At 39.2% G+C, this 23,498-nt stretch overlaps 2 protein-coding genes and 1 long non-coding RNA gene across 52 annotated transcripts in view; all 3 read right to left on the minus strand.

Moving 5' to 3' along the window:
* Window positions 1-8,051: 8,051 nt before the first annotated feature.
* LOC110526186 (ras-related and estrogen-regulated growth inhibitor) lies at window positions 8,052-10,254 on the minus strand. Its single transcript, XM_021606902.3, has 4 exons — window positions 10,008-10,254; window positions 9,766-9,822; window positions 9,516-9,589; window positions 8,052-8,791 (listed from the first exon to the last, which is right to left on the minus strand). Exons 1-4 carry the CDS (start codon window positions 10,126-10,128, stop codon window positions 8,306-8,308), a joined length of 738 nt encoding a protein of 245 aa, XP_021462577.1. The 5' UTR covers window positions 10,129-10,254; the 3' UTR covers window positions 8,052-8,305.
* Window positions 10,255-10,801: 547 nt separating this feature from the next.
* On the minus strand, window positions 10,802-13,738 carry LOC149982933 (uncharacterized). Its single transcript, XR_016496770.1, has 3 exons — window positions 13,625-13,738; window positions 13,222-13,343; window positions 10,802-11,895 (listed from the first exon to the last, which is right to left on the minus strand). It is a non-coding gene; the product is annotated as an uncharacterized LOC149982933 (long non-coding RNA).
* A 1,823-nt stretch (window positions 13,739-15,561) lies between these two features.
* Window positions 15,562-23,498, minus strand: part of LOC110526187 (CUGBP Elav-like family member 1) — a 53,168-nt gene continuing 45,231 nt past the window's right edge. For 8 of the 50 annotated variants that reach the window (XM_090238312.1, XM_090238305.1, XM_090238298.1 and 5 more), the window contains 6 exons: window positions 23,071-23,235; window positions 22,719-22,835; window positions 22,404-22,604; window positions 21,519-21,662; window positions 21,222-21,395; window positions 15,562-17,954 (listed from right to left, as the gene is read on the minus strand). In XM_090238312.1, coding sequence (XP_090094438.1) covers window positions 21,268-21,395; window positions 21,519-21,662; window positions 22,404-22,604; window positions 22,719-22,835; window positions 23,071-23,235 — 755 coding nt within the window. In that variant the 3' untranslated portion in view covers window positions 15,562-17,954; window positions 21,222-21,267. Of the gene's footprint in view, window positions 17,955-19,412; window positions 21,396-21,518; window positions 21,663-22,403; window positions 22,605-22,718; window positions 22,836-23,070; window positions 23,236-23,498 lie in introns of those variants that run through there. The other 42 variants (XM_090238317.1, XM_090238307.1, XM_090238319.1 and 39 more) reach the window with 14 other exon arrangements.

The raw sequence follows: 23,498 nt of genomic DNA on the forward strand, positions 1-23,498 counted from the left end.
TGGATATCTGCATAAATTGGTCATAAAATTTGATCTGATCTTCATCGAAGTCACAGCAATAGACAAACACAGTCTGTTTAAACTAATAACACACAAAAAAGTATACGTTTTCATGTCCTTATTGAACACACCGTGTAAACATTCACAGTGTTGAGTGGAAAAAGAATGTGAGCCAACCAAAGAATGTGAGCCAACCAAATGTTTTCTGTAGTTGCGGATCAGACCTGCATAACGGCCAGGAGGAATTTTGAACTGTTCATCTTTACAAAACTGTTTTAGTTCAGCAAAATTCTTAGGATGTCTGGTGTGAACCACTCTTGAGGTCATGCCACAGCATTTTAAATCGGGTTGAGGTCAGGACTCTGACTGGGCCACTCCAGAAGGCGTATTTTCTTCTGTTGAAGCCATTCTGTTGTTGATTTACTTCTGTGTTTTGGGTCGTTGTCCTGTTGCATCACCCAAATTCTGTTGAGCTTCAATTGATGGACAGATAGCCTTACATTCTCCTGCAAAATGTCTTGATTCATTTTCCCGTCGATGAAAGCAAGCTGTCCAGGCCGTGAGGCAGCAAAGCAGCTCTAAACCAGGATGCTCCCTCCACCATACTTTACATTTGGGATGAGGTTTTGATGTTGGTGTGCTGTGCCTTTACTTCTCCACACATAGTGTTGTGTGTTCCTTCCAAACAAATCAACTTTAGTTTAATCTGTCCAAAGAATATTTTTCCAGAAGCGGTGTAGAACATCCAGGTGCACTTTTGCGAACTTCAAACGTGCAGCAATGTTTTTTTGGACAGCAGTGGCTTCTCCCGTGATGTCCTCCAATGAACACCATTCTTGTTTTGTGTTTTACATATTGTAGACTCGTCAACAGAGATGTTAGCATGTTCCAGAGATTTCTGTAAGTCTTTAGCTGACACTCTAGGATTCTTCTTAACCTCGTTGAGCTTTCTGCACTGTGCTCTTGCAGCCACTTTGCAGGATGGCCACTCCATGGACTGATGAACATCAAGGCTTTTCTTAACCTTAGGTCTTCTGAGATCTCTTTTGTTCGAGGCATGGTTCACATAAGGCAATGCTTCCTGTTAATAGCAGACTCAAATTTTGAGTTTGTTTTTTATAGGGCAGTTCAAACCATCATCTCCAATCTCATCTCATTGATTGGACTCCAAGTTAGCTGACTCCTGACTCCAATTAGCCTAGGGGTTCACATACCTTTTCCAACCTACAATGTGAATGTTTAAATTATGCATTCAATATAGACCAAAAAAAATACAATAATTTGTGTGTTATTAGTTTAAGCACACTGTGATTGTCTATTGTTGTGACTTGGATGAAGATCATATCAAATTGTTTGACTGATTTATGCAGAAATCCAGGTCATTTCAAAGAGTTCACATACTTTTTCTTGCCACTGTATGTACTTGAAAATGTATCAATTGAACAAGTCGGCACATTTGGGCAAACTCCTGGCAGACTTGATACAAAATATTGTGCAGTAATGTAATTCTTCACTGGATCAGTCTGAAACTTTGCACACACACTGCTGCCATCGGGTGGCCAAAATCAAAATAACTCCTAGACTCCTATCTTAAAGTATAGCCTTTCTCTTGCATTTCAAAGATGATGTTCATTCTTTTATCAGATCTAATGTGTTATATTCTCCGACATTAATTTCACATTTCCATAACCTTCAAAGTGTTTCCTTTCAAGTGGTATTAAGAATATGCTTCAGGTCCTGAGCTGCAGGGAGTAAGATTTGGGTATGTCATTTTAGGCGAAAATTGAAAAAAAAGGGTATGATCCTTAAGAGGTTTTTAACATAGAGTTCTAAAGTAAAAAAGTATGAGCTCTTTCTTTTTTGTTGCCATTTCTTCATAACCGTTTAGTATCTGCTCGGATACTTTAGGACATAATCTGATTCAGTCAGGGTGCAACAGCATCAAAACAATGCTGATAGATGCACAATAATGTTAGCTTTCACTCAAAATGTGTTTTTAGCTTTCAGACGTTGCTAGTTGTTTGTTTGAGGAAACGTAAACAACCCCAAAACCCAATCAGCTTGAGATCCACTCGAAATTCATCACCGAACCTTGTGGGGGAAAACATGGTAAACATTGTCGGAATGATGGACCCGGTGTGATCAAAGCACCATAGTTCCATCTGAGGATTCTACCTCTGCAACCTCCTCTACAGCAGCAGCAGGAGCTACAGCCTCTACTGTAACTGCTTCTACATCTCTCACTGACCCTACAGCATTGGTCCTCACTATCCTAACCCCTACCTCTCCTGCCCCACAATCCCTCCAGGCTTCAGTACCCCTACAACCATAAATGTATACAACTCCCACTGCTGTTGTCATTATACCCCTACGGCACTAATGATGACACACACACACACACACACACACACACACACACACACACACACACACACACACACACACACACACACACACACACACACACACACAGCAGGGGGTGCTGAAGAGCAGCCTATAGTCCCTCGGGTGCAAAGTGGGTAGATGTGATAAAACTTCTCAAAAGTGAGTCCCAGAGGATTTAGAATGAAGGACCAAACAACATGTAACTTCTTCAATTCAACACATAACTCCCACCCTCCCCCTAATAAATATGTATTCTTTAAAGGGAAAAGAGTTGGGGACTAAAATAATTCAACTGAAATCTGAAGTGTCAGAATATTCTCACATTTGAATGAAAGCATAAATCATGAATGTGTGAATAAACTAATGATCATGGTTTTGGTTTTGTAACAAGTAGGTGCCAGTGCACACACACAGAGGGAATCTACAGTACATTATGTGCTATGTTTCCAGTATGTATAGAGTAATATCTGAGATATTACTTGACAACCAAAAATGCAACTTTGTAAAAAATCAATACTGTATTGCATGTTTAATTAAGTTGAGCCTGTTCTCTGATTACCAAAGTGTAAACATAGCAGGAGCTTCAGTCCTCACTTTAATCAGTTTTATTCTGACCTTTTTTGTAAGAAATGGACAGAATCACCAGACTGCACAGTAAAAGCCCACTATAAACTGGAAGTTGGCAAGAGTGTTGAGGCCCAAGGCAGTTTTCAATCCTGGCAATATGAAAGCATATGGTTGAGCAAGGCGCACACTGCAAACGCTGCAAGTGTCTTCCATCATAGTGTGGGCTGATAGAATACAGTGTGGGAGAACTTGATGAGAGACCTCAAAACACTGGCAATGGACTGCCTCACAGAGCCACAGCGCAGATGGTTAGCACTATGCCTTACACAAGTGATAGAACCTACTGGGAAGGTACAATTGTCATGTTAATAGATGGGTGTATTGACTATAATTTTGCGATATAGTGAGTACATGGCAAACATCAACACAAAATAATCAACCAATACAAAATTGTTTTGGTCCAAGTCCAAGTTATAATGCCTGTATCCTCTAATAAACAGATACAGCAAGGAATCAATAGACACACTCCTAAAAATGCACAATCAAATCAGAAGACAAAAGTAAATAAAAAGGATTATCATATATTGCTTTTGTTCACAAAGACTCACAGAAAAATAAGACATAAGGAAGGACAGTATTTCTGTGACATGTATTTGAAGAAAACCTGATTTGTTACAAGATACATCAAAGAAAGTTTTTTTTGTATCTTCAAAACACTCAAGATATATATAGTGGAAGCCTGGAAAATAGAAATGTTTATAAAACATATGTAAAGGCATTTTCAAGAAGTTCAGAATATAGCTGTAGATTTGCTTCTTTCATGGATGCCACTCTGGTACAGACATAGGATCTTAATTTGATCACCCTGTTGCAGGAGAACCTTCCTGCAATGCAGGTTTAAAATGTAGGTTTAAAAAGACTTCTGAAGTTCGTAATTTCCACTTTGAAATTTTAGAAACATTTTTCAACCCCAACAAAAATGTCCATCAATTATAATTCATTTAAATATTCCCATTTCCTGTTGCTGCAGGATGATTTTTGTGTCGCAAATTGGCTCAAATCAAAGATCCTACAAATCTGTGCCACGACCAGTAGACAAATCTTTGATGTGAATTGCCAACAAAATCCAAATAATCGGGTCAGGTAAGGAAAGGCAGCTTCATCTTTTAATAATTGATTTTGTGGGTTAGACTTCCTGTCTAGACCCCGTACAAGGGATCTATTGATTAGAAGCCATTGATAGAGACGTCTCCCCCCTGGGCACGTACGTGCCTTGCGTGCCCGGTCAGTAATTTACCCGTAGTTACTACAAGGTTTAGACAGCTGACTAGCAGTTGCCTGACGACTGAATTCTTCCGCTGCTCTATCGGCCGCTACATACTTAATTGCGGAGAAAAAACGAATGTTCGTCTGCGTGGAGTTGCAATTGGTCGGAGCAAGAAGGCTGGGTAGCCAGGCAAGGCTAGCGGCTAGACTAATGTATCTATAAAATCTTAGCTGACTTTGGCTAATTGAGTGACTGTCAGTGACTGACATAACAAGAGGGATAAACTGCTGATGCACTACCAAATGTTGATATTGCACGGTGTGTATTCTGCTATTCTAACCAACAGTAAATTGAGACCCCGACTGACATCCTGGTTGGTGCCCCATAGCGGCCTCTTATATCGCTTATGACTAGAAATGGCGCTTATCAGTTGTGTGTATCCAGCTATATGCCTTAACGCCAAATAAATGGAAGACATCTGGAAAAGACATGACGATTATCTTTTCCATTCATTTTGGATTGTGGTATATAGTTAGATATACACACCTGGTGGTGTGGTGAATGGATTAATCCTGACATTACTTTTGACATCTGAAACCATCCAAAAAAAATTGATTTTGGAGTGTAATGTCCATTTAATGGTCAACATTTTGTCAGTCTGTCAAATAATGTCTGTTAGTCTGTATCAATTCAGTTTCATACATAGGTTACCTTTGTCCAAGCGTTCTTTACTTCAACCTGCCTGCTGTAAAGGAACCTTTGTTATTAGTTGGCCTATGCTGCCATCTAAGGATATATATATTTTACATATTTTTTTTCAAAACTAGAATACAAATCCTAAAGCCCGCAATTGAGGCATTACAACACACACGCTCGCGCACACGCACGAACACGCACACACGTCTGTTGAAAGTCTACTTGTCATCTGCTGCCATCAGGTGGATTTCCCCTCCCAGTACTATCCAATTTGAGGTACTAGTTGTGTCAAAAGGCACCCGATAAAGATAAACAGATCTGAGCGTCCAAACCGAGGTCTCATATGGATTTGCTGTTTATATGTTAGGGGAAAGATCAGATATGTATCAGATATTCCAAATAATTGGCAAAAGACTGTGAATGCACCCAAATTGTACAAAAACAGCACCCTGATTAAAATGTAATATAGTGGTGCAGCGGTCTAAGGCACTGCATCGCAGTATTGCGGCATCACTACAGCCTGGGGTTCGATCCCAGGCTGTGCCATTACTGGCTGTGCCATTAGTGACCGGGAGTCCCATAGGGACTTAACCCGGAAGCCAGTGTCGTCCGGGTTAGGGGAGGGTTTGGACGGGGGGACTTTACTTGGCTCATCACGCTCTAGCAACTCCTTGTGGCGGGCCGGGTGCCTGCAGGCTGGTGCAGCTGACTTCCGGTTTAAGAGAGAGGATGTTAAGAAGTGCGTTTTGGTGGGTCATGATTCGGAGGACGCATGACTCGACCTTCGCCTCTCCCGAGTCCGTTGGGGAGTTGCAGTGATTAGACAAGATCGTAATCACCAAATTGGAGAGAAAAAGGGGGTAAATAAATGGTTACGGTGAGGGTTAGGGTTTCAGTGAAACTCTCATGTTTAATGAGTGGGATTTCTTTGAATTGCACTGAATTCAATTCTACTTCCTGTCACTCAAATTCTCAAATTGTACAAAAACAGCACCCTGATTAAAATGTAATATAGTGGTGCAGCGGTCTAAGGCACTGCATCGCAGTATTGCGGCATCACTGCAGCCAATTCAATTCAAATTTCAATTAATGAATTGAATCGGAGTCAATTACAAAATGTTGAATTAAGCCTAAGGCTGGTTTATGTTACTGTAGGGTATCGTCTGCTGCTAGTACATGGAGCAGCTTTATTCTTGGAAAAGTTATATTTTTAAATAAAACTAATCTTTTCAATTCAAGATATTTGGCAAAGGTAAGTGTTTGGAAACCTCAGAATCTGCTTTTTTTGATACTACACTGACCAAAAATATAAACGCAGCATGTTGATCCCATGTTTCATGAGCTAAAATAAAAGATGGTAGAAATGTTACATACGCACAAAAAGCTTCTCTCAATTGTTGTGCACAAAGTTGTTTACATCCCTGTAATGTGAGCATTTGTCCTTTGCCAAGATAATCCATCCAGCTGACAGATGTGGCATTTCATGAAGCTAATTAAACAGCATGGTCATTACACAATTGCACCTTGTGCTGGTGACAGTAAAAGGCCACTCTAAAATGTGCAGTTTTGTCACAACACAATGCCATAGATATCTCAAGTTTACAGGGAGTTTACAATTGGCAAGCTGACTGCAGGAATGTCCACCAGAGCTGTTGCCAGAAAATCTCATTTTAATTTCTCTACCTTAAGCCACCTCTAACGCTGTTTGAGACAATTTGGCAGTACGTCCAACCAGCCTCACAATCGAAGAAAACGTTTATCCACGCTAGCCCAGGATCCAAATCTGGCGTCTTCACCTGTGGAATTGTCTGAGACCAGCCACCCAGACAACTGATGACACAATGGGTTTGCACAACCGAAGAATTTCTGCAAAAACTGTCAGAAGCCGTGCCCCATGGTGGCAGTGGGGTTATTGGATGGGTAGGCATAAGCTACGGAGAGCAAACACTACTGCATTTTATTGATGGCAATTTGAATGCACAGAGATTGCGTGACGAGATCCTGAGGCCCATTGTCGTGCCATTCATCAGCCGCCACCACCTCATGTTTCAGCATGATAATGGACAGGCCCATGTCACAAGGATCTGTACACAATTCCTGGAAGCTGGAAATGTCCCAGTTCTTTCATGGCCTCATACTCACCAGACAAGTCACCCATTGAGTATGTTTGGGATGCTCTGGATCGATGTGTACGACCGCGTGTTCCAGTTCACGGCAATATCCAGCAACTTCACACAGACATTGAAGAAGAGTGGGACAACATTCCACAGGCCACAATCAACATCCTGATTAACTCTATGCAAAGAAGATGTGTCATGCTGCATGAGGCAAATGGTGGTCACACCAGATACTGTTTTCTGATCCACACCCCTACCTCTCTTTTTTAAAGGTATCTGTGACCAACAGATGCATATCTGTATGCATATCTGAAATCCATAGATTAGGGCCTAATTTATTTATTTAAACTGACTAATTTCCTTATATGAACTGTAACTCAGTAAAATCTGTGAAATTGTTGCATGTTGCATATATATTTTTTGTTCAATAGCACCCATAAGCTTGGTTTAGTCATCTTCTCCCTGGTGTTCACAACTATCCATCCTTCCATGTGTATAAACATCAAATTAGTATAGCCAATATACAATACATTCCTTGCACCCCCTCACATCAAAGCAACTATAGAAGTATTTTCTATTGCAGGTGCCCCTAATCGTAAAGGCTCGTATCAGGTTTCAGAAATAGGATCCTTTTAAATGTCCTTTTTACTCAAAAGCCCTAAACTGTGCTGAGTATATGGTTAACATGAATATTTGATGGGGCCACTTTAAGTTCCATGTTATCTTTTGTGTATATACAGTACCTCAGATAGTAGGTGTAGTTTGTGGCTTTCAAAGAATATACTTAAGCATAAACATCTAACCTGGTAATGCTTTCTACTGCCTTAAATATCGATCTTGAGGAAAGATCAAATATACCTGCCTCTTCTACTTTCGAAAATATACTCTCTGTGCACATCTGCAGAATGTTCATTTCATTCTCATGATACTGCAACAAATATTGACATTTTATTACTAGATGTTTTTGATATTTAGTTTGTTGTTCATGTCTCATCAAAATACAAACAGAATTGTAATACTCTGATTACGCTTGATTTTAATCTTATCCCCACAAATATTTATAGAATTACATTCTACAGTAGTTGCTAGGTCCATCTTCCGATCGAATGTGTCCAAGTCTCTTATCCAGGTATCCAGGTGTCCAAGTGTATCACTTTCCATAGAGCACTAACACAGCTATTCTAGAGAGGCACGCTGCCAAAACAACATGTTTCACTTTCCCCCTGTGAATACCCAAATCACAGACGCTGTTCAGAGCCCCAACCCATCCGGCTCAGTCAGGCAGGAAGTCCCTGAATGAGCTGAAGCTGAAGCTGCGGCCAGAGGGGCCAGGAGGATTGGAGTTGATCCTGGGGATCTTCTCCATCAGCTTGGAGACTGCTCTCCTGCGAAATGAGGCTGGGGAAGTGTCAAGTTGCTGGATCACATCTCCATAAAGAACACTAAAGACGGCCGCTGTCTCTTCCCATCCGTCACGCACTGAAATCTCGTGGAAGGGCAGTTTTAGGCCCTGTGACAGGCCTTCTCCATCCTCAGTACTCACCATTCGGTCAAACTCAAGGTCCTTCTTATTGGCCACAATAACTATGGGAGGAGGCTCAGGGCTGCACTTGCGGGCGCCTGAAGAGGAGTGGATGTGATTGACGAGGAAACAGAGGCGCATGACCTCGTCAAAGCTACACCTGTCTGTTACAGAGTACACAATCACAAATCCATCTCCCCACTTTATCTTCTCTTCGATCAGCAGGGCATCTTCCTCCTTACAATAAATGTAGATTTAGATATAGAACTGCAACAACAACACAAAAATCATATATCAATAAAAAAACTATACACTGAGTACACCAAACATTAGGAACACCTTCCTTAATATAGAGTTGCACCCGCCCTCTCCCTTTTGCCCTCAGAACAGACTCAACTCGTTGGGGTATGGACTCTACAAGGTGTTAAAAGAGTTCCACAGGGATGCTTCCCACAGTTGTGTCAAGTTTGCTGGATGTCCTTTGGATGGTGCACCATTCTTGATACACACAAAACTGTTGAGTATGAAAAACCCAGCAGTATTGATGTTCTTGACACAAACAGGCGCGCCTGGCACCTACTACCATACTCCGTTCAAAGGCACTTAAATCTTTTGTCTTGCCCATTCACCCTCTGGCACAAATACACAATCCATGTCTCAAGACTTTAAAATCATCTGGTCAGCCTATGTCATGGAGCAGGTGTTCTTAATGTTTTGTATACTCAGTGTATATGATTGAGTGGAATGTATTTGCGGAAATAATATGGCCAATTGACTGGTAACACATAGGTCTTCAAACTGCTGACCATGGTTGCATTATAATGAATACTCGGGATTCTGAATCTGGACAGAAACATGAGTGGTCAATGATGATTAGATAGCCTACAATTCTATGTTAAAACAATTTAGATTGTTTCATAGGATGATTGCATAACTGTTAGGTCAAGCCAAGCACGCTCACCTGCCCTGCTGTGTCCAGTATTTCAAAGTGTACCACATCACCACCAATAGACATCTCATGTCTGTATATGGTCTCTGCAGAAAGACATGCCAATTGTTTGTCAAACTTGATAGAGTGATCCATATTTATATTATATTCATTCTAATTATTTATTAATCCTTATTAATGCACTAGGCTACACTGCGTCTTTACGCATGGCATGACATATCGGATTAAAGTCGACGCAATCCCTCTCCCTCTGAATACCTACCGAGCGTTGGGTCATACTCGCCAATGAATCTTCTAGTGATAAAGCGCACAGCCATTGCTGTAAAATACGAAATGAAATATGAGTTTTATGAAAATTACTTTTGATAGATATTACACGTGTGAAACTGAAGCAAGTCTGGAACTAGAGCACAAATCAGGATAATCTGATGATAACACATAACCTATGCTATAATATTTTCTACATCAATTATTGTTTCTATGCTAAAGTGGCTCTGTGCTTACCAGTTTTGCCAACAGCCGCTTGGCCCAATATCACTATCCTGACCGTTCTCGAAGGCAAACTGCCTGTCCTTTTCAAAGTTCTTGATAGACCAAAATTGGTGGACATGGTTTCTTTATCCATTGGATGTTGTTAAATTAGCCATCAAATTCAACATGCAACCATAAAAAGTTTCCAATTCATATTCGATGCGTTCCCCGAGCTCTACGAGATTGTACCAGCACCCACACTCCTGAATAGCAACCTGGACTCAGGGGGTAGACGTAACATAGTAAAGAAAAAGCCTGGCCCTCAAATTAGTATGATAAGTTATGTATGGTATGTATTCATTTGTGGATGTCCATTATCCATTTATTATATGTTAGGTATTAGAATTCGTATGGTTAGCTAACCTTAACAATTTAACCTAACATACTAAGTAGTTGCAAAGTTGCTAATTAGCTAAAATGCTAATGTTGCTCGTGATGACATTCAGACACGCAACATTTTTTTTTTTTGTCCACTCTGCCCAATCACCCTCCGAAGACAGTAACAACCGACCTTTCAATGAGGACTCAAATCTTTTGCCAGTTCACGTCACCTATTTGTGGGCCAAGTCCTCTTTGTATTCACATTGCTATGTTTAGAAAGGAACCAAGATCTTTTTCCAACATGCACTCTGAGTTTTTACAAAGTGCAGGACAAGCCATTTTATCCAAATGTGTTCCCGGACAGCTAGATATAACTACTTACATTTTAGAAGCTAATAGATTGCATTTAGTTAAAAAATGAGACATTAATTATAATCAGAAGATACTATTAACATTTTATTGGTAATTAAATTTAAATTTTATTGGTAACATAATACATAGCAATAGAGTAACTACAGAATAATGCTGTCATTGAAAATTGTACACCCAAGGTGGGCTACTGCCCTTTTAAGAGCTAGAATAGATTGCCTACCCTATGGTGTGATTTTCACTAAATATGTTGTCTCCTCACATTATTCAATCTCCAAAATCATTAAACAGCTTATGAAGCTCTCTTAGCCTATAGATCACCTATGGAGAAAAAAAAGTCCTTGACAATCGCTAGTCAATATACAAAAACAGCAGTTTTTCCCCACGAACATGCACATCCTCATCTTCTCTTTTGTGACACCAACGTGAGGGTTTATGGCAGGGAAAACAGTGTTGCAGTAGTCTAGTGTGTGGTGCGGGAATAATGACAAGCGAATTTGGGGAGCTTGGCGTTCAATGTCCTAAAAAAATGGAACCAGACCCAAAATTCAAGCAAAGCGAAGTCAGACCACCTCTCGAGATGGTCTCAGTTCGGATCGCTTCGGGGCTCTTTTGAGGGGTCTGAGTTCTTTTGGAGTGTTCACACTGCACAAAACAAAATTAAACAAACCACATTGAGTTCACAAAAACTGTCTGAAAAGGACCAAGTGTGAAAACGTTGTCTCAGATTTCCGTTTACTATATTATGTCTAGTCTATGAGACCAGGCTGGAATACCTCAAGTTTTCCTTCTTTTCTGTCTTCAAGCTAGGTTTCTCAACTCCGCAACATATCATATGGCTATTTGTCATATAGGCGAGAAACTGTGCCTGAATTTCACCAATTTCATAACAGATTCATAAATAATTGACCTATGACAGATTGTTGTAGATGTACAATATAAGCACATCTGCTTACATAAAAAAGGTAAATTTACAAAGAGTAACTTTAAAGTTACCAAATGTTGTGTATAAATAAGTTTTCCCATTATATTTTCATACGGAGCACGTGTTCTCAATTTCAGTGCCACATTCACTGACGTTTATTTACAATTCAAAACATATAGCATCATGTCAATCTGGGAGCAACTTCGATTGTGTTGATCCGAAGCACTGTCTGTGGTTGTACAATAACTGAAAAAGGAAAAGACAATAGTTAGTCTTGCAGCAGCCACACTTATGTAGCATTATTCTGAAAAACACACTGTCAGGTTATTCATATTGCTTTCACAGAATTTACTTCAGAGGATGAAAATCCTTTAGAATATTTGAACATATAATTCATGAAAAATGCAAGGCCTCAAGTGTGCCTCTCTTTTCTGTTGTGATATCCTGGGTCATTTCCGCTCTCTGGAGAAATTTAATGTTCCTGTTTACTCCAAGAAAACAATATCAAATTATACTTGACCAGTAATTGGCATGTGTGGACAGAGGAATTTAGGTCATTCATTGAATCTAAAAAAAAAAAATGATTATGATCCAGTGATCACCCAACTATGTATCCCTTAATTAAAAAGTGTGTAGTGTACCCATTCATACAGTGGTTTCCCACTTTCCTTTTCTACTAGCTACCCTGGAATGTGTCACTTTCCCACACTAAAACTCTTGCAGCTTTTACACAGTTGTTCATGATGACAATTCTCCCTGGGAAATTATATTTGACGTTTACATTAGTGTTCTTGTTTAGATTGTTTCCCAATTAAATTAAAATACCCTTCATAGGAATATTAAGGGAATAAAGGAATAACGTTGTGCTAGCTTAGATTTGTACACTACACAGTTTAAGATATTATTTTAACCTCATTGCTAAAATATCAAGAAAAACAATCAACATGTAAAAAAAAAAAAAATATATATATATATATATATATATATATATATATATATTTTTTTTTTTTTTTTTTTTTTCTGGTATCTGTGTCTTTTCCAGAACCGCATGTGACCTTTGGGCCATGTTTGGGTTTTGAATGTATGCAGTAAGGCATAGAATATACTGCACTTTTTTTGTTGTTGTCATATTCGTGTCATATTCATATTCTAACAGCCATTTCCCCTCCTCTATTCACATGTAGTCGTGATTTGGTCAGAGTAGAGGCAACTGTCATTGAGAAGTTGAGTGTCCATTTTGCAAGTCGACAATGGAAAGTGACAAATGAGGACCTGATCCTCATTGAAAACCACATTGATGCTGAATGTGGTGACCAGATTAGACTTGAGAAGGTCTGTGTGCTTTATATTCTGAGTGTTATTACTATTTGGAAAGGACGTCTGTGGTACATAACTGCTGGGGAACATGAGTCGAAATTGCGTTATTTTGATTCTATCATATTTTGGGTGGGTGAAGGTGTTCTCTTTAAATAACTTGAAATCAGACATCACACAGTAAGAATTGTAATCTAGAATCAATATGGAGTATGAAGTAATAATTTTACATTATGAAGTTGAGTGGATATACTGTACCTTGATGGTAATTTCATGATCTGAGAACTTTGATGACGTGCTAGGGCAGGACACAGAAGTCCTGAACGACAGCTCTTCAATTAGTTATTTCCCTCAGAGAGATTGATCCTATTCATTCATCTCTGAAATACACGCTTGTTGTGTAACTACTCACTGGCTATAAATTACTTACACACCAAGATTATGCTCAATACATTCAAGCGACCAATTTTATACAGATGAGACGCATTAATGACAGCTGCTGATTTCCTTTTGCCTTTTGATTTCAACACAACAGTCATCAAGCTTATCATATGTAATGGTTAGCTAATGTGCAAATTTAGCTTGCTCTATTTCAGAGATAATACACTGCACGAATAATTCGACCAGTTTAGATTTGTGGACATACGGGTAAACGACCTACCCATTTGATTAAGAACAATAATTTTCATATGTGCTTGTAATCTCCAACACGCTCTCAGCATCTCCAGATATCCATTCCTCAAAGTCAGCGCCATATTGCCAGTGAACGGTGGGCGTTACAGTCATAACATTCCCCGTATAACTGTCAAGTAAAATAAGTTCCATAAAAAACTATTGCTATTAGGAAATTAAAGATGCATTATACATAAATCCCTTCGCCATTTGCTGGTTGCTAAAATTCTAATAGTCGCTAAATTTCATGTTGTGACAAAACAAGCAAGAGTAGTATGGAGATGTTTTGTACGGTCTAAACCGCTGTGAAATATATTTTCCATAACCAAAAATATTTGTATTTTTAGCTGTTTGAAGCTGGTGTACAAAACCGAAAGAAAAATACCAAAAAATGATTGTAAGAATAGGAAGCATTTCAATAGCGCACATAGAACAGAGCTACTGGTTTCAATGAGATATATAACGCACATTTCTATGTGCATTTGGTCTGTCGCCCAAAAACATATTGCAGCTTTAAGAACCAACATTTCACTTTTTTGTTGTTGCAAAACAAGTATTTAATACATAAATGCAGTGGAAGGCAGAAATAGGTGTGAATGAATGAGAAATATGCTGCCACATACCTAAAAAATAACATATATCATTAATAAGACGCCAGCCACTCAAGTCATAGACTGTTCTCTCTACTACCGCACAGCAAACGGTACAGATGCACCAAGTCTGGAACCAACAGGAACCTGAACAGCTTCTACCACCAAGCTATGACTGCTAAATAGTTAACCAATCGCTAACTGGCCCTTTTTGCTCTAATCTCTTTAAACTCATCACATACGCTGCTGTTACAGTCTTATAGGTACTTTATCTCTACCTATATGTACATATCTACCTCAATGAACTTGTACCCCTGCACATCTACTCTGTACTGGTACGCTGTGTATATATAGCAAAGTTATCATTTAATTGTTTACCATTTCTATTTTTCTTTCATTGTTGGGAAGGTCCTGTAAGTAAGCATTTCACTGTTAGTCTCTCCTATTGTTTACAAAGCATGTGACAAATATTTGATTTGATGAAGACTTTTTATTCCAAAATAAATACATTTAAAAAACTATATTTTTGAAGGTTCCCATGAGGACTTTTCCCAGCCTCAACACTTTGGCAAAAGCAAACAGAACAGCGTCTGTAGACACCTCTGTGGCAAAGCAACAGCTCCGTTTTTTTAGGGGGGGAATACCAGTACTGTAGGTCAAAATAAGGAAAGTCACAGTGGACTGCCAAAACACAGAGTTGGCTGGGAATTGTGTATTTAGGGTTTAACATTACTGTATTGAATGACCATTTCCTTGTCAAGATTGTGGGATATCTTTTTAAAAATTTTTTATATGCATTGGCAGAGAAATGTATAACTAACAGAAGCAGACTCCAGTGCTGCCTGCAACCTTTGAAATACAGGTCTAGTCTTCGTTTTGCTTGCTCCAACCTGTCCCTTAACGTTTGTGGGTTGGTGAGAAAGACAAACATGTCTGGTCATTTTCAGCACCAGAGCCCATGCTTCCCAAATTGTCTAGTCAGGCCTCTCTCTTGTCCAATGGTAATCATAATGGAGGCTATACTCATGCCACATAAGGCCGTCAGACTCCCAGCAGGAGAATGGGCCTATCCTAGGCCTAAATTGAAAAGGTTTCCTGCTTTTACAAATTGCAGTAAATCAAGACACCAGTAGGAGTCCTCATGTAAAGAAATTAGCTAAACTTGCAGTTCAGGCTCTCAACAGAGATCTGTAAACTGTGTTCCCCTACCATGAAATGTACTTTGACGCAAGCAAAAATATGTTCAGGAAATGTACCTTTTTTAGTTGACTCGGATATTTCAACACATTATGCCTTCATATTTTCTTCAGAGAAAAGGGCAAATAGTCAGAGACAATTTTAATATGAATTTTTAAAATGTTTAATTGTACATAAACAAACCAACCAACCAACCAAATAGGGATCACAATTTTGGCTCACAAAATGACTGCTTATTGAGTGTGCACTTAGCTTCACGCCTGTGGAGACCGTGTTATCCTTAATCCAAAACATTTAAGACAATATCGAAATGAAATTATTTTAAAAACCAACTGTTTTGGCCATGTAATAAATTCAGCAATGTCTATGCCTCACAGCAAAATCACAACATTGTAAAACAAAACAAATATAAAGAAAACCATTTAATTGAATTCAACTAAAGGAGTCTTCACAGAAATGCATTATTTTATCAATTAATATTACAGCTGTACAGACTAAGGTTTGGTCATGTGGCAAGTAAGCTCTACATGGTTGAACTTCTTTGAATTTCAATGTCACATTGTGAAATATAATAACTTTGTTCAAGTAGAAAAGGCAAAAACTGTACAAACCAAATTTTAAATAGAAAATTAGTCACTTTGTACCAATAATAATGCTAAAAATATCCAACAGGTTTCTTTTTTAGGATCACATTTAAACTCAGACCTAGCAGCTGACAAATCTGGAAATACAAATCTATCACAATGTTAAAATGAAATGAGCCCAGTCAATCCAATTACAATTTGTCTATTTTTTCTGCAGGTCAATTAATTTTAGGAGATTCCATCCAACACATTTTTTGTTGAACAATGGGAGATCAATAACCCAGAGAAGTGGTTTTTAACGGTGAAAATAATTAAAGGGTAGTTCCGAGTACAGAACACCTGACAGTTCTATGATGTGGGAAGAGGTTCCATTTCTAAGACCCAACCCTGGTTTGAGAAGAGGGCCCTGACGTTAACCAACAGGGATGGAGCCATGTTTTAACAACTGCAAAGACAATGGTTTGTATAGATGTGGACCACTTAAATGATGACAGTAGAAGGGATTCATTTTGCCCAAGTAAAGCAAATTGACAAGGTTAATGCACAACGACACACACTTAACACGGCAAAAGTTATCAGACAAAATCATAAGGTCAGATAAAGCATCACTTCACACGCTACAGACTGTGCCAATGCAATACATCTATATTAAAAGACAAGGTATGCTAATAAAACCTGTGCTCTCTGGGAGTAAAATACAAAGTTTATCAGGACCTGCATGAAAAGGTAGTGTTTAGCCTTTATTATGAGACAAAAACAAATCACTGAAAACACTCCCAACCCAACATAATCCTGAAGTAGCTACAAATAAACCTTTAAGGGCACATGCTTTATAACCTGGTTTTAATGCATGAGATCTTTGATTTTGTTGTTTGACCTAGTTTGGGGACTACTTGTACAGAAAAATCTAAATCTTTTCAACACCTAACTTCACCTCAAATCCTAATGTAAAATATGGGTCCCTAAAATGAGACTAAACACACACATGAAAACCTACGAGGTACAACCCACCACATTAACGTTGAAAAAGAAACCAACACCTACTTTTTGTTGCCCAGATCATAACTTCAGTGGGTAACGTGTAAGAGATAAATGTGTCCAACAGTATCATTTGGCACTCGTTTATTCATCTTTTTTTCTTTCTATAAACAAAACTCAATCACATTTTGCTGAGGATTACAGTGCAGTTACAAAAAACGTGCATGCTAAATATATATTTAACTGTGAAAAGAAAATAAATTCTGCTAATTTAGTATATTTTATTATTCAGACTAAGGATGATTTCCACACAAAAGGAAATTAAAACATTATGTGCCTGTGATGACTTCACACACTGAAAGACAAAAACGGTGATTCAAGTGTATATCGTTGTCACTCCCAAAAAATTTACCATCATGCCAACTAGCCTAGCACAAAATTACAAAGTCATCCCCAGTTCAGCAAAATGTGACCAAAGACATCCTAAAAAAAAGTGTATAACTTACAAGAGAAAAAACACCCAAACACAGAAGTCGTTTCTATAAATTGATTGGTTGTTTTCAGACACAAAACAAAAACGTAGGTTGGGGGGCGCTAGGAAGACCGCTCAAAACATAATGAAAAAAAGAAATGAGTTTACTATCAAGGTAAAAATTTAACAAAACAAAATTAAACAGATTTGGAAAAATCGAGTGGTTATGTCAGTAAGTTCTAGAAAAATAGATTCTCTTTTTTGCTTAAAACAATACTCATGTAGCTTTATACATTGATTTTCTTGGCAGTCTTTCTAGCGCACCCTACTGGGAGAGAGAGAAACACGGAACCCCCCCCCCCCCAATAAATGCCAAAAGGTCAAAAAGGTGAACATTTCAAGCGTCAGAGAGGTGCAGAGGACAACGAACTGGACGATGAACTTTTGACGTCACATCAACATGCTAGGCAAACGATGAACAAACGGGCACGAAGATATCTAGAATAAAACAAAACAGGGAGACAAACCTAGGTTAAAGCAACAACAGAAAAAGGGGAGGGGAGAAAAAAGAAAATCATGAATGATTATCTTTGCATGGGGAAGGGAGGAGGTCACTACCAGATACACAATCTAAACACAGAACATTTAATGTGAGACAGAAGAGGTGAAAGGGTGAGAGGACGGAGGGGGAACACAAGCAACATGCGAACAGAGAATTGAGGTGAGAACTTACAGGACACAACACGAGACACCACACTGACTGCCTACTACTGTACAGTCAACATTTGTGACTTAGTATTACGTTTGAGGATTTTTAATACTGTAGTCAAAAATAAAAATGAAAATAAATAAATGATCAGAAAATAATCCTCCCAAGGGGTTTAGTGCCGTCTGTCCCAATGTGCTTTTATAATTTCCTAACTGATTGTAAAAATTTTAAAAAAAATGATATTCATTGCTTGTAATGAGTCACCTGGGTTATGAGCCAGCAATATTAGATGAAGTGTGCTTTGATATAATGATCTATGAGAGCTGATTGTCAACTAATCTCAATTGACATTTCTCTTTGGATTTTGTGCTTTATCTGTTCATAATTCCATCATATGCAATGCAACTTACATCCACAGCAAAACAGTGAAGTACAGTATCTGGCAAGGAGGTACCTTTTTAAATAAGAGTCAGTTTGTCAATACAATACAGAAAGGGTAAGTAAAGACAGCGCAAACAAACTTCAGACATTTTATATAACAAATTAGTAAAAAAGTTTAACCTATAAAACTTTAAGACTACATTAGTCTGTTTCACTTTGTAAACAAAACAGCTTTTCTGTGAGTGTTTGGCATCTTCTCATGTTACCTCTACCATAATCTGCTGCTATTCTTAAGGATTCGTCTTCTGTACGCTTACTCAAAATTATGCCTTTCATACGAAACAAAATGTATGAGATGTACAGCAAAGTTTACAGTGATGGTTTAGTTCATATACAACAACTATGAACAACTATGTGCTCCCATCAGTTGAGATTCAGTCTTTGGACTTATTTTAATGGCAGCAAATACCCTTGACTTAACCCTGCTTAAGCCTATTTTCTCAGTTGGTATTGTTATGCACATGGAAATAATAGTTAAATAGGCACACATCTATTCTTAAAATGTAAGGGGACAACTGTTTCGAAATCTTTAGCAGCTCTGGCAAATCCTACTCATTGACAGTTGTATACAAAATTGCCACTTGTTGCACATTAACAATAAACACTTGAATAGGGCTACACAGGTCAGTAGTTTAACCCTCACATATTTAAATGTAGTAACCAACGTCACATTAGGATTCTACAAAATACTGTTGAAGATTCTTGAAAACGATCATTTAAATTCAGAGAAATAATGTAGGCAATAAATAGTTCCCGACACTCCGGAGAAGTATAAAACCCCTATAAAAATAGAAAAGGCATAATAGTTTTGTAATATACATCTGGACAATTGTTTATTTTCCATTTCCATAAAAACACTTCATAAGATAATGGAAGTCTAAGAAACTGATTACTGCGTTTGTTGTAGTGATAAACATTTATTTAACGTCGCCAAATCATGAAATGCTAGCGTTTTTAGTCAATAATAAATACACACAAGGGAATAAAAATCTGCAGGGAAGCCAGTATTTTGAGTGAGTAGTCTCATCTAACCAGCTCGGAGGTAGAGCAGACTACTTAAAACTGCGGATGACGAATAATGACAAAACATTTGGGTTAACACCGAGGATAAATAATAATCAAATAAATTAGAATGTCTACTTCGAGCATTATTTTTGCATCAGTAATTAGTAGAGACGGTTGGATCATTTAGGATGAATCTGTCAAAATGGTCCGACGTTGCACTTTTTTTTTGAACATCTTTTCTAGAACACTCACTATTGCTGCAAGCCTAAAATGCCAAGTGATATTCCATTTAGTGTTAGAAGTAGGACTGAAATCGATTGAATGTGAAGTTTCTAAATGGGGCGGAATGCTCGTTTGAAGTTAAAAGATCGTGACAGAATAGAGACTAAGTTATTGCCACTCTTAAAATCCCTGTGAAGGGCAGCATTAAGACAGAAGGCCAAATTTACACATCTGACAGGTGGGGAATAAAATGACTTAAGCCAGATGACACCATAGTGGCTGTGTTCCTTCAAACTTAAAAGTAGGACCCAATTATACCTCCCTTCATATACATTCAGCACAGTATCTGTTAAATGATGCAGGACCCCATATTCTCTATCAGATATCCAATTGAAAAAAAAGGGTGAAGTATTTCAGATAAACTACACTACATGCCTGAAGCAAGGGAGTGGCGTTGTGACATTGTCTTGAGACAAATCAAGAGGTTGGCAAGTTAAATATCTCACAAAACCATCCAAGGCAATACTGATGACGTCTTACAAATCAATTCATTCAGAGCTGTAAAAAAGTATATTTTGCGCCAAAATATAATGTTGAGGAAAGAAATTCAAGCTTCTTGTTGGTTGTTGAATAAATAAACAAACAAACAAAAATATAAATAATAAGTAAAAGCCTACAGTATGCATTGTATTCCTGGTAGAGCATCACAAAGAGACTTCAGGCAACTTATACAAAATAAAAAATAGAAAAGGTCTCGTCTGCTGGAGTGAAGTACATGTAGATACGTACATGTAGATAATTGATCATTTCAGTTGGCAAACAGCTATTGTTTTCTTGCCATTATCCGGTGCATGGTCTGTCCATCCTCATTTCAAAAAGGCAGTTTTCTGGAAGGCTCCGCATCACGCTCAGTGTCCTAATGTACTGTATCAGTTTACGAATGTGGATGGTTTGGTTATGATGGGATTCATTTAAAAGTGGGGCCAGGAGGCATGGGGCAGGATAAGGTGGTGGTGGATGCAGGAGTAAAAAATTAAGGGGATATTTTGGCAACTGGCTGTCATTCTGCAACATCATTATGACTTAAAACTTTTACACAGAAAACTAATGACCACCTTAACTTAAAAAAATACTATTATGTTTAAAAACAAACTACTTCAAAAACCAAAACAGAATGTAAGTGTCCAGTTTCAGTTGAGCAAAATATACGTATCATTTCGCATGTTTTTTTGTTTTTTTTCTGCTTGCGTTTGTTAATACAGAGAATAAAAAGGATTGACCCCAGCAAAGTGGTCATCTTGTCATGCGTAAAGGGAGAGGGAAGAATGAGGAGAGGGGTAGGGGTTTGCAGCAGCGTTTTAGTTTCTTATTTCACACACTCCACTTACCAGAAAAAAACATTTCCTAACCAAGTCCAATTGAGAGATAAAGCGCTCAGTATGGCTTGCTGTCATTTTTGGATCGCTTCAGCTGCACCTTTAGTCGCTTCATACCAATTTGGAAACCGTTCATCGACTGAATGGCGGCCTGAGATGAGACTGGATTGTCGTAACTCACAAAGCCTGTAAGAGAATCCAGATAAAAGTCACATGCAAGATACAAATCAATCCTTGCCTTCATAATAAGAACACACTATATTCACAGCCTTACTAGTGATGTGCTGTTTCCCCCATCCTCCAGCTTACCAAAACACTTGCTGAGGTTGGTCTGCTTGTCAATGAACACCTTAGCGGAAATAACGTTGCCAAAGGGCATGAACATCTGGAGCAGGTCCTGGTCTCCAAACTCCTGGGGGAGGTGGTATATGAACAAGTTGGCTCCCTCAGGGCCTTAAGAGAGCAGGAAATAATTTATTAAAACATCTGACACCACAAGATGACAATGGATACAACTAAGCCAGAGGCAACCATTTTATTTTTGACAGATTAATAGCATTTCAAAATGTTAGCCGAGGAGCCTTTTGATACGGATTTCTGCTCATTTTAAAATGACATTTTCAACAACTAGTACTGTGAAAACATTTCAGAGTGTTGCAATTAATTCTTACCCGTGCTCCGACTGTCGCTTGCTGTAGCAGCATATTTAAAACAAGACAGAACCCTCAGCAGGTGACAATACATATTTTCACCAATATGCCACATGAAGGTCACATCACAAATGATTGAACCTAAACTCTTAATATCCCTTGCACTAGTACTACATTCAAACATCAATCACAGCGTAGCATGAGATCCCTGTAGAGCAGACATTTGAGTTAACACAAATCTCCCCATCCCCACTCCAACAAATCTAATTTATTTATATAGCCCTCCGTACATCAGCTGATATCTCAAAGTGCTGTGCAGAAACCCAGCTTAAAACCCCAAACAGCAAGCAATGCAGGTGTAGAAGCACGGCGGCTAGGAAAAACTCCCTAGAAAGGCCAAAACCTAGGAAGAAACCTAGAGAGGAACCAGGCTATGTGGGGTGGCCAGTCCTCTTCTAGCTGTGCCGGGTGGAGATTATAACAGAACATGGCCAAGATGTTCAAATGTAACCCTTTTATGCCCCATCTTCATCCCCCTACTTGCCTTCCTTCTGGCTCCCTGCAGCACTGACACTCTGTTGGGAGAGCAGGCTCTGGTTGTAGAGGCTGGGGAGGGCAGCAGCAGCGTACTGCTGGATCCCGGAGTAGGCCTGGGTAAGGGCTTCCATGGTGCTACCAGTTCCGTTCGACATGCCGCCGCTGCCTAGACCACCGTTCAGGGCTGCCATCCCTAGACACAGGAGCTCTGTTACAAGATTAGGGCTAGAATACCTTGAATATGTATCATGCACTATTCACATTTGAGATAATATATTTGTTGTAAATTAATTCATACAAATAGATGTTTGAGTCTGCTAACCTGCAAGTGAGCCCATGTTGAGGCCAGCTCCAGCCCCTGCGGCCAACGACTGCAGCGCCCCTAAAGAGGCCATGGGGTTCACTGAGTTGTTGTTACAGGAGGTGGGTGACGATCCTGCTGTGGAGATGAGTCAACCCCAAAACAATTAATCACCTAGCGGAAAACTCTGCTAGTAGGACTTCAAAGTCTTAATTCACAGACCAGGGAACAGAATGAACGCAGAGACAAGGGATGGGGAAGGCAACAGGAGGAAAAGTTCACGAGAAACAACAGTGTTTACAGAGGCAAGTCCGTGGAACGAGGTTAAAGATGCATACAGGTGAGGGGGTGAGAGATAAGAAGTGTGACCAACCCTTGTAGGTGTCCCATGATGAGTGTGCTTGCTGTCCAGTACCCGTACCTGAGCTGGTGAGCACACTGAGGGGACTGCTAGAGGTGGTGAGAGCGCTGCTGCCCGTGGCCTGTGTGGCGCTGGCTGCCGCTGCCAGAGCAGCCAGGTTCTGCATGGCATTCAGCCCTGAGACACATGCATAATCGGCACTCAATACGGGCCATGGAACCTAGATCTCGCTTAGGTCAATATATAGGCTACACCGAGTCGAAACTAGGATCATGCAATCACTGTTTTTGTTTTACAGCATGTGAAGCTTAAAGCAGAGAGTTGCGGGTACCTTTCCAACACAATCTGAAAATGGGTGCGATGGGAGGCAAAAGTACAAACTTAGCAGCCCACACAATCAACACAACAAGAGCACTGGCCAAAACACACAGAAAGCAGAT

This window comes from Oncorhynchus mykiss, chromosome 6, assembly GCF_057628025.1.
Source record: "Oncorhynchus mykiss isolate SJ-2025 chromosome 6, ASM5762802v1, whole genome shotgun sequence".
NCBI classification, from domain to species: Eukaryota; Metazoa; Chordata; class Actinopteri; order Salmoniformes; family Salmonidae; genus Oncorhynchus; species Oncorhynchus mykiss.

Coding starts and splice junctions, on each gene's coding strand:
- LOC110526186 (XM_021606902.3), bottom strand. CDS start 10,128: ATGGATAAAGAAACCATGTCCACCAATTTTGGTCTATCAAGAACTTTG. Junction 9,823..10,007: donor AGCGGCTGTTGGCAAAACTG/GTAAGCACAGAG, acceptor CGTATTTTACAG/CAATGGCTGTGCGCTTTATC. Junction 8,792..9,515: donor TACTGGACACAGCAGGGCAG/GTGAGCGTGCTT, acceptor ATTTATTGTAAG/GAGGAAGATGCCCTGCTGAT.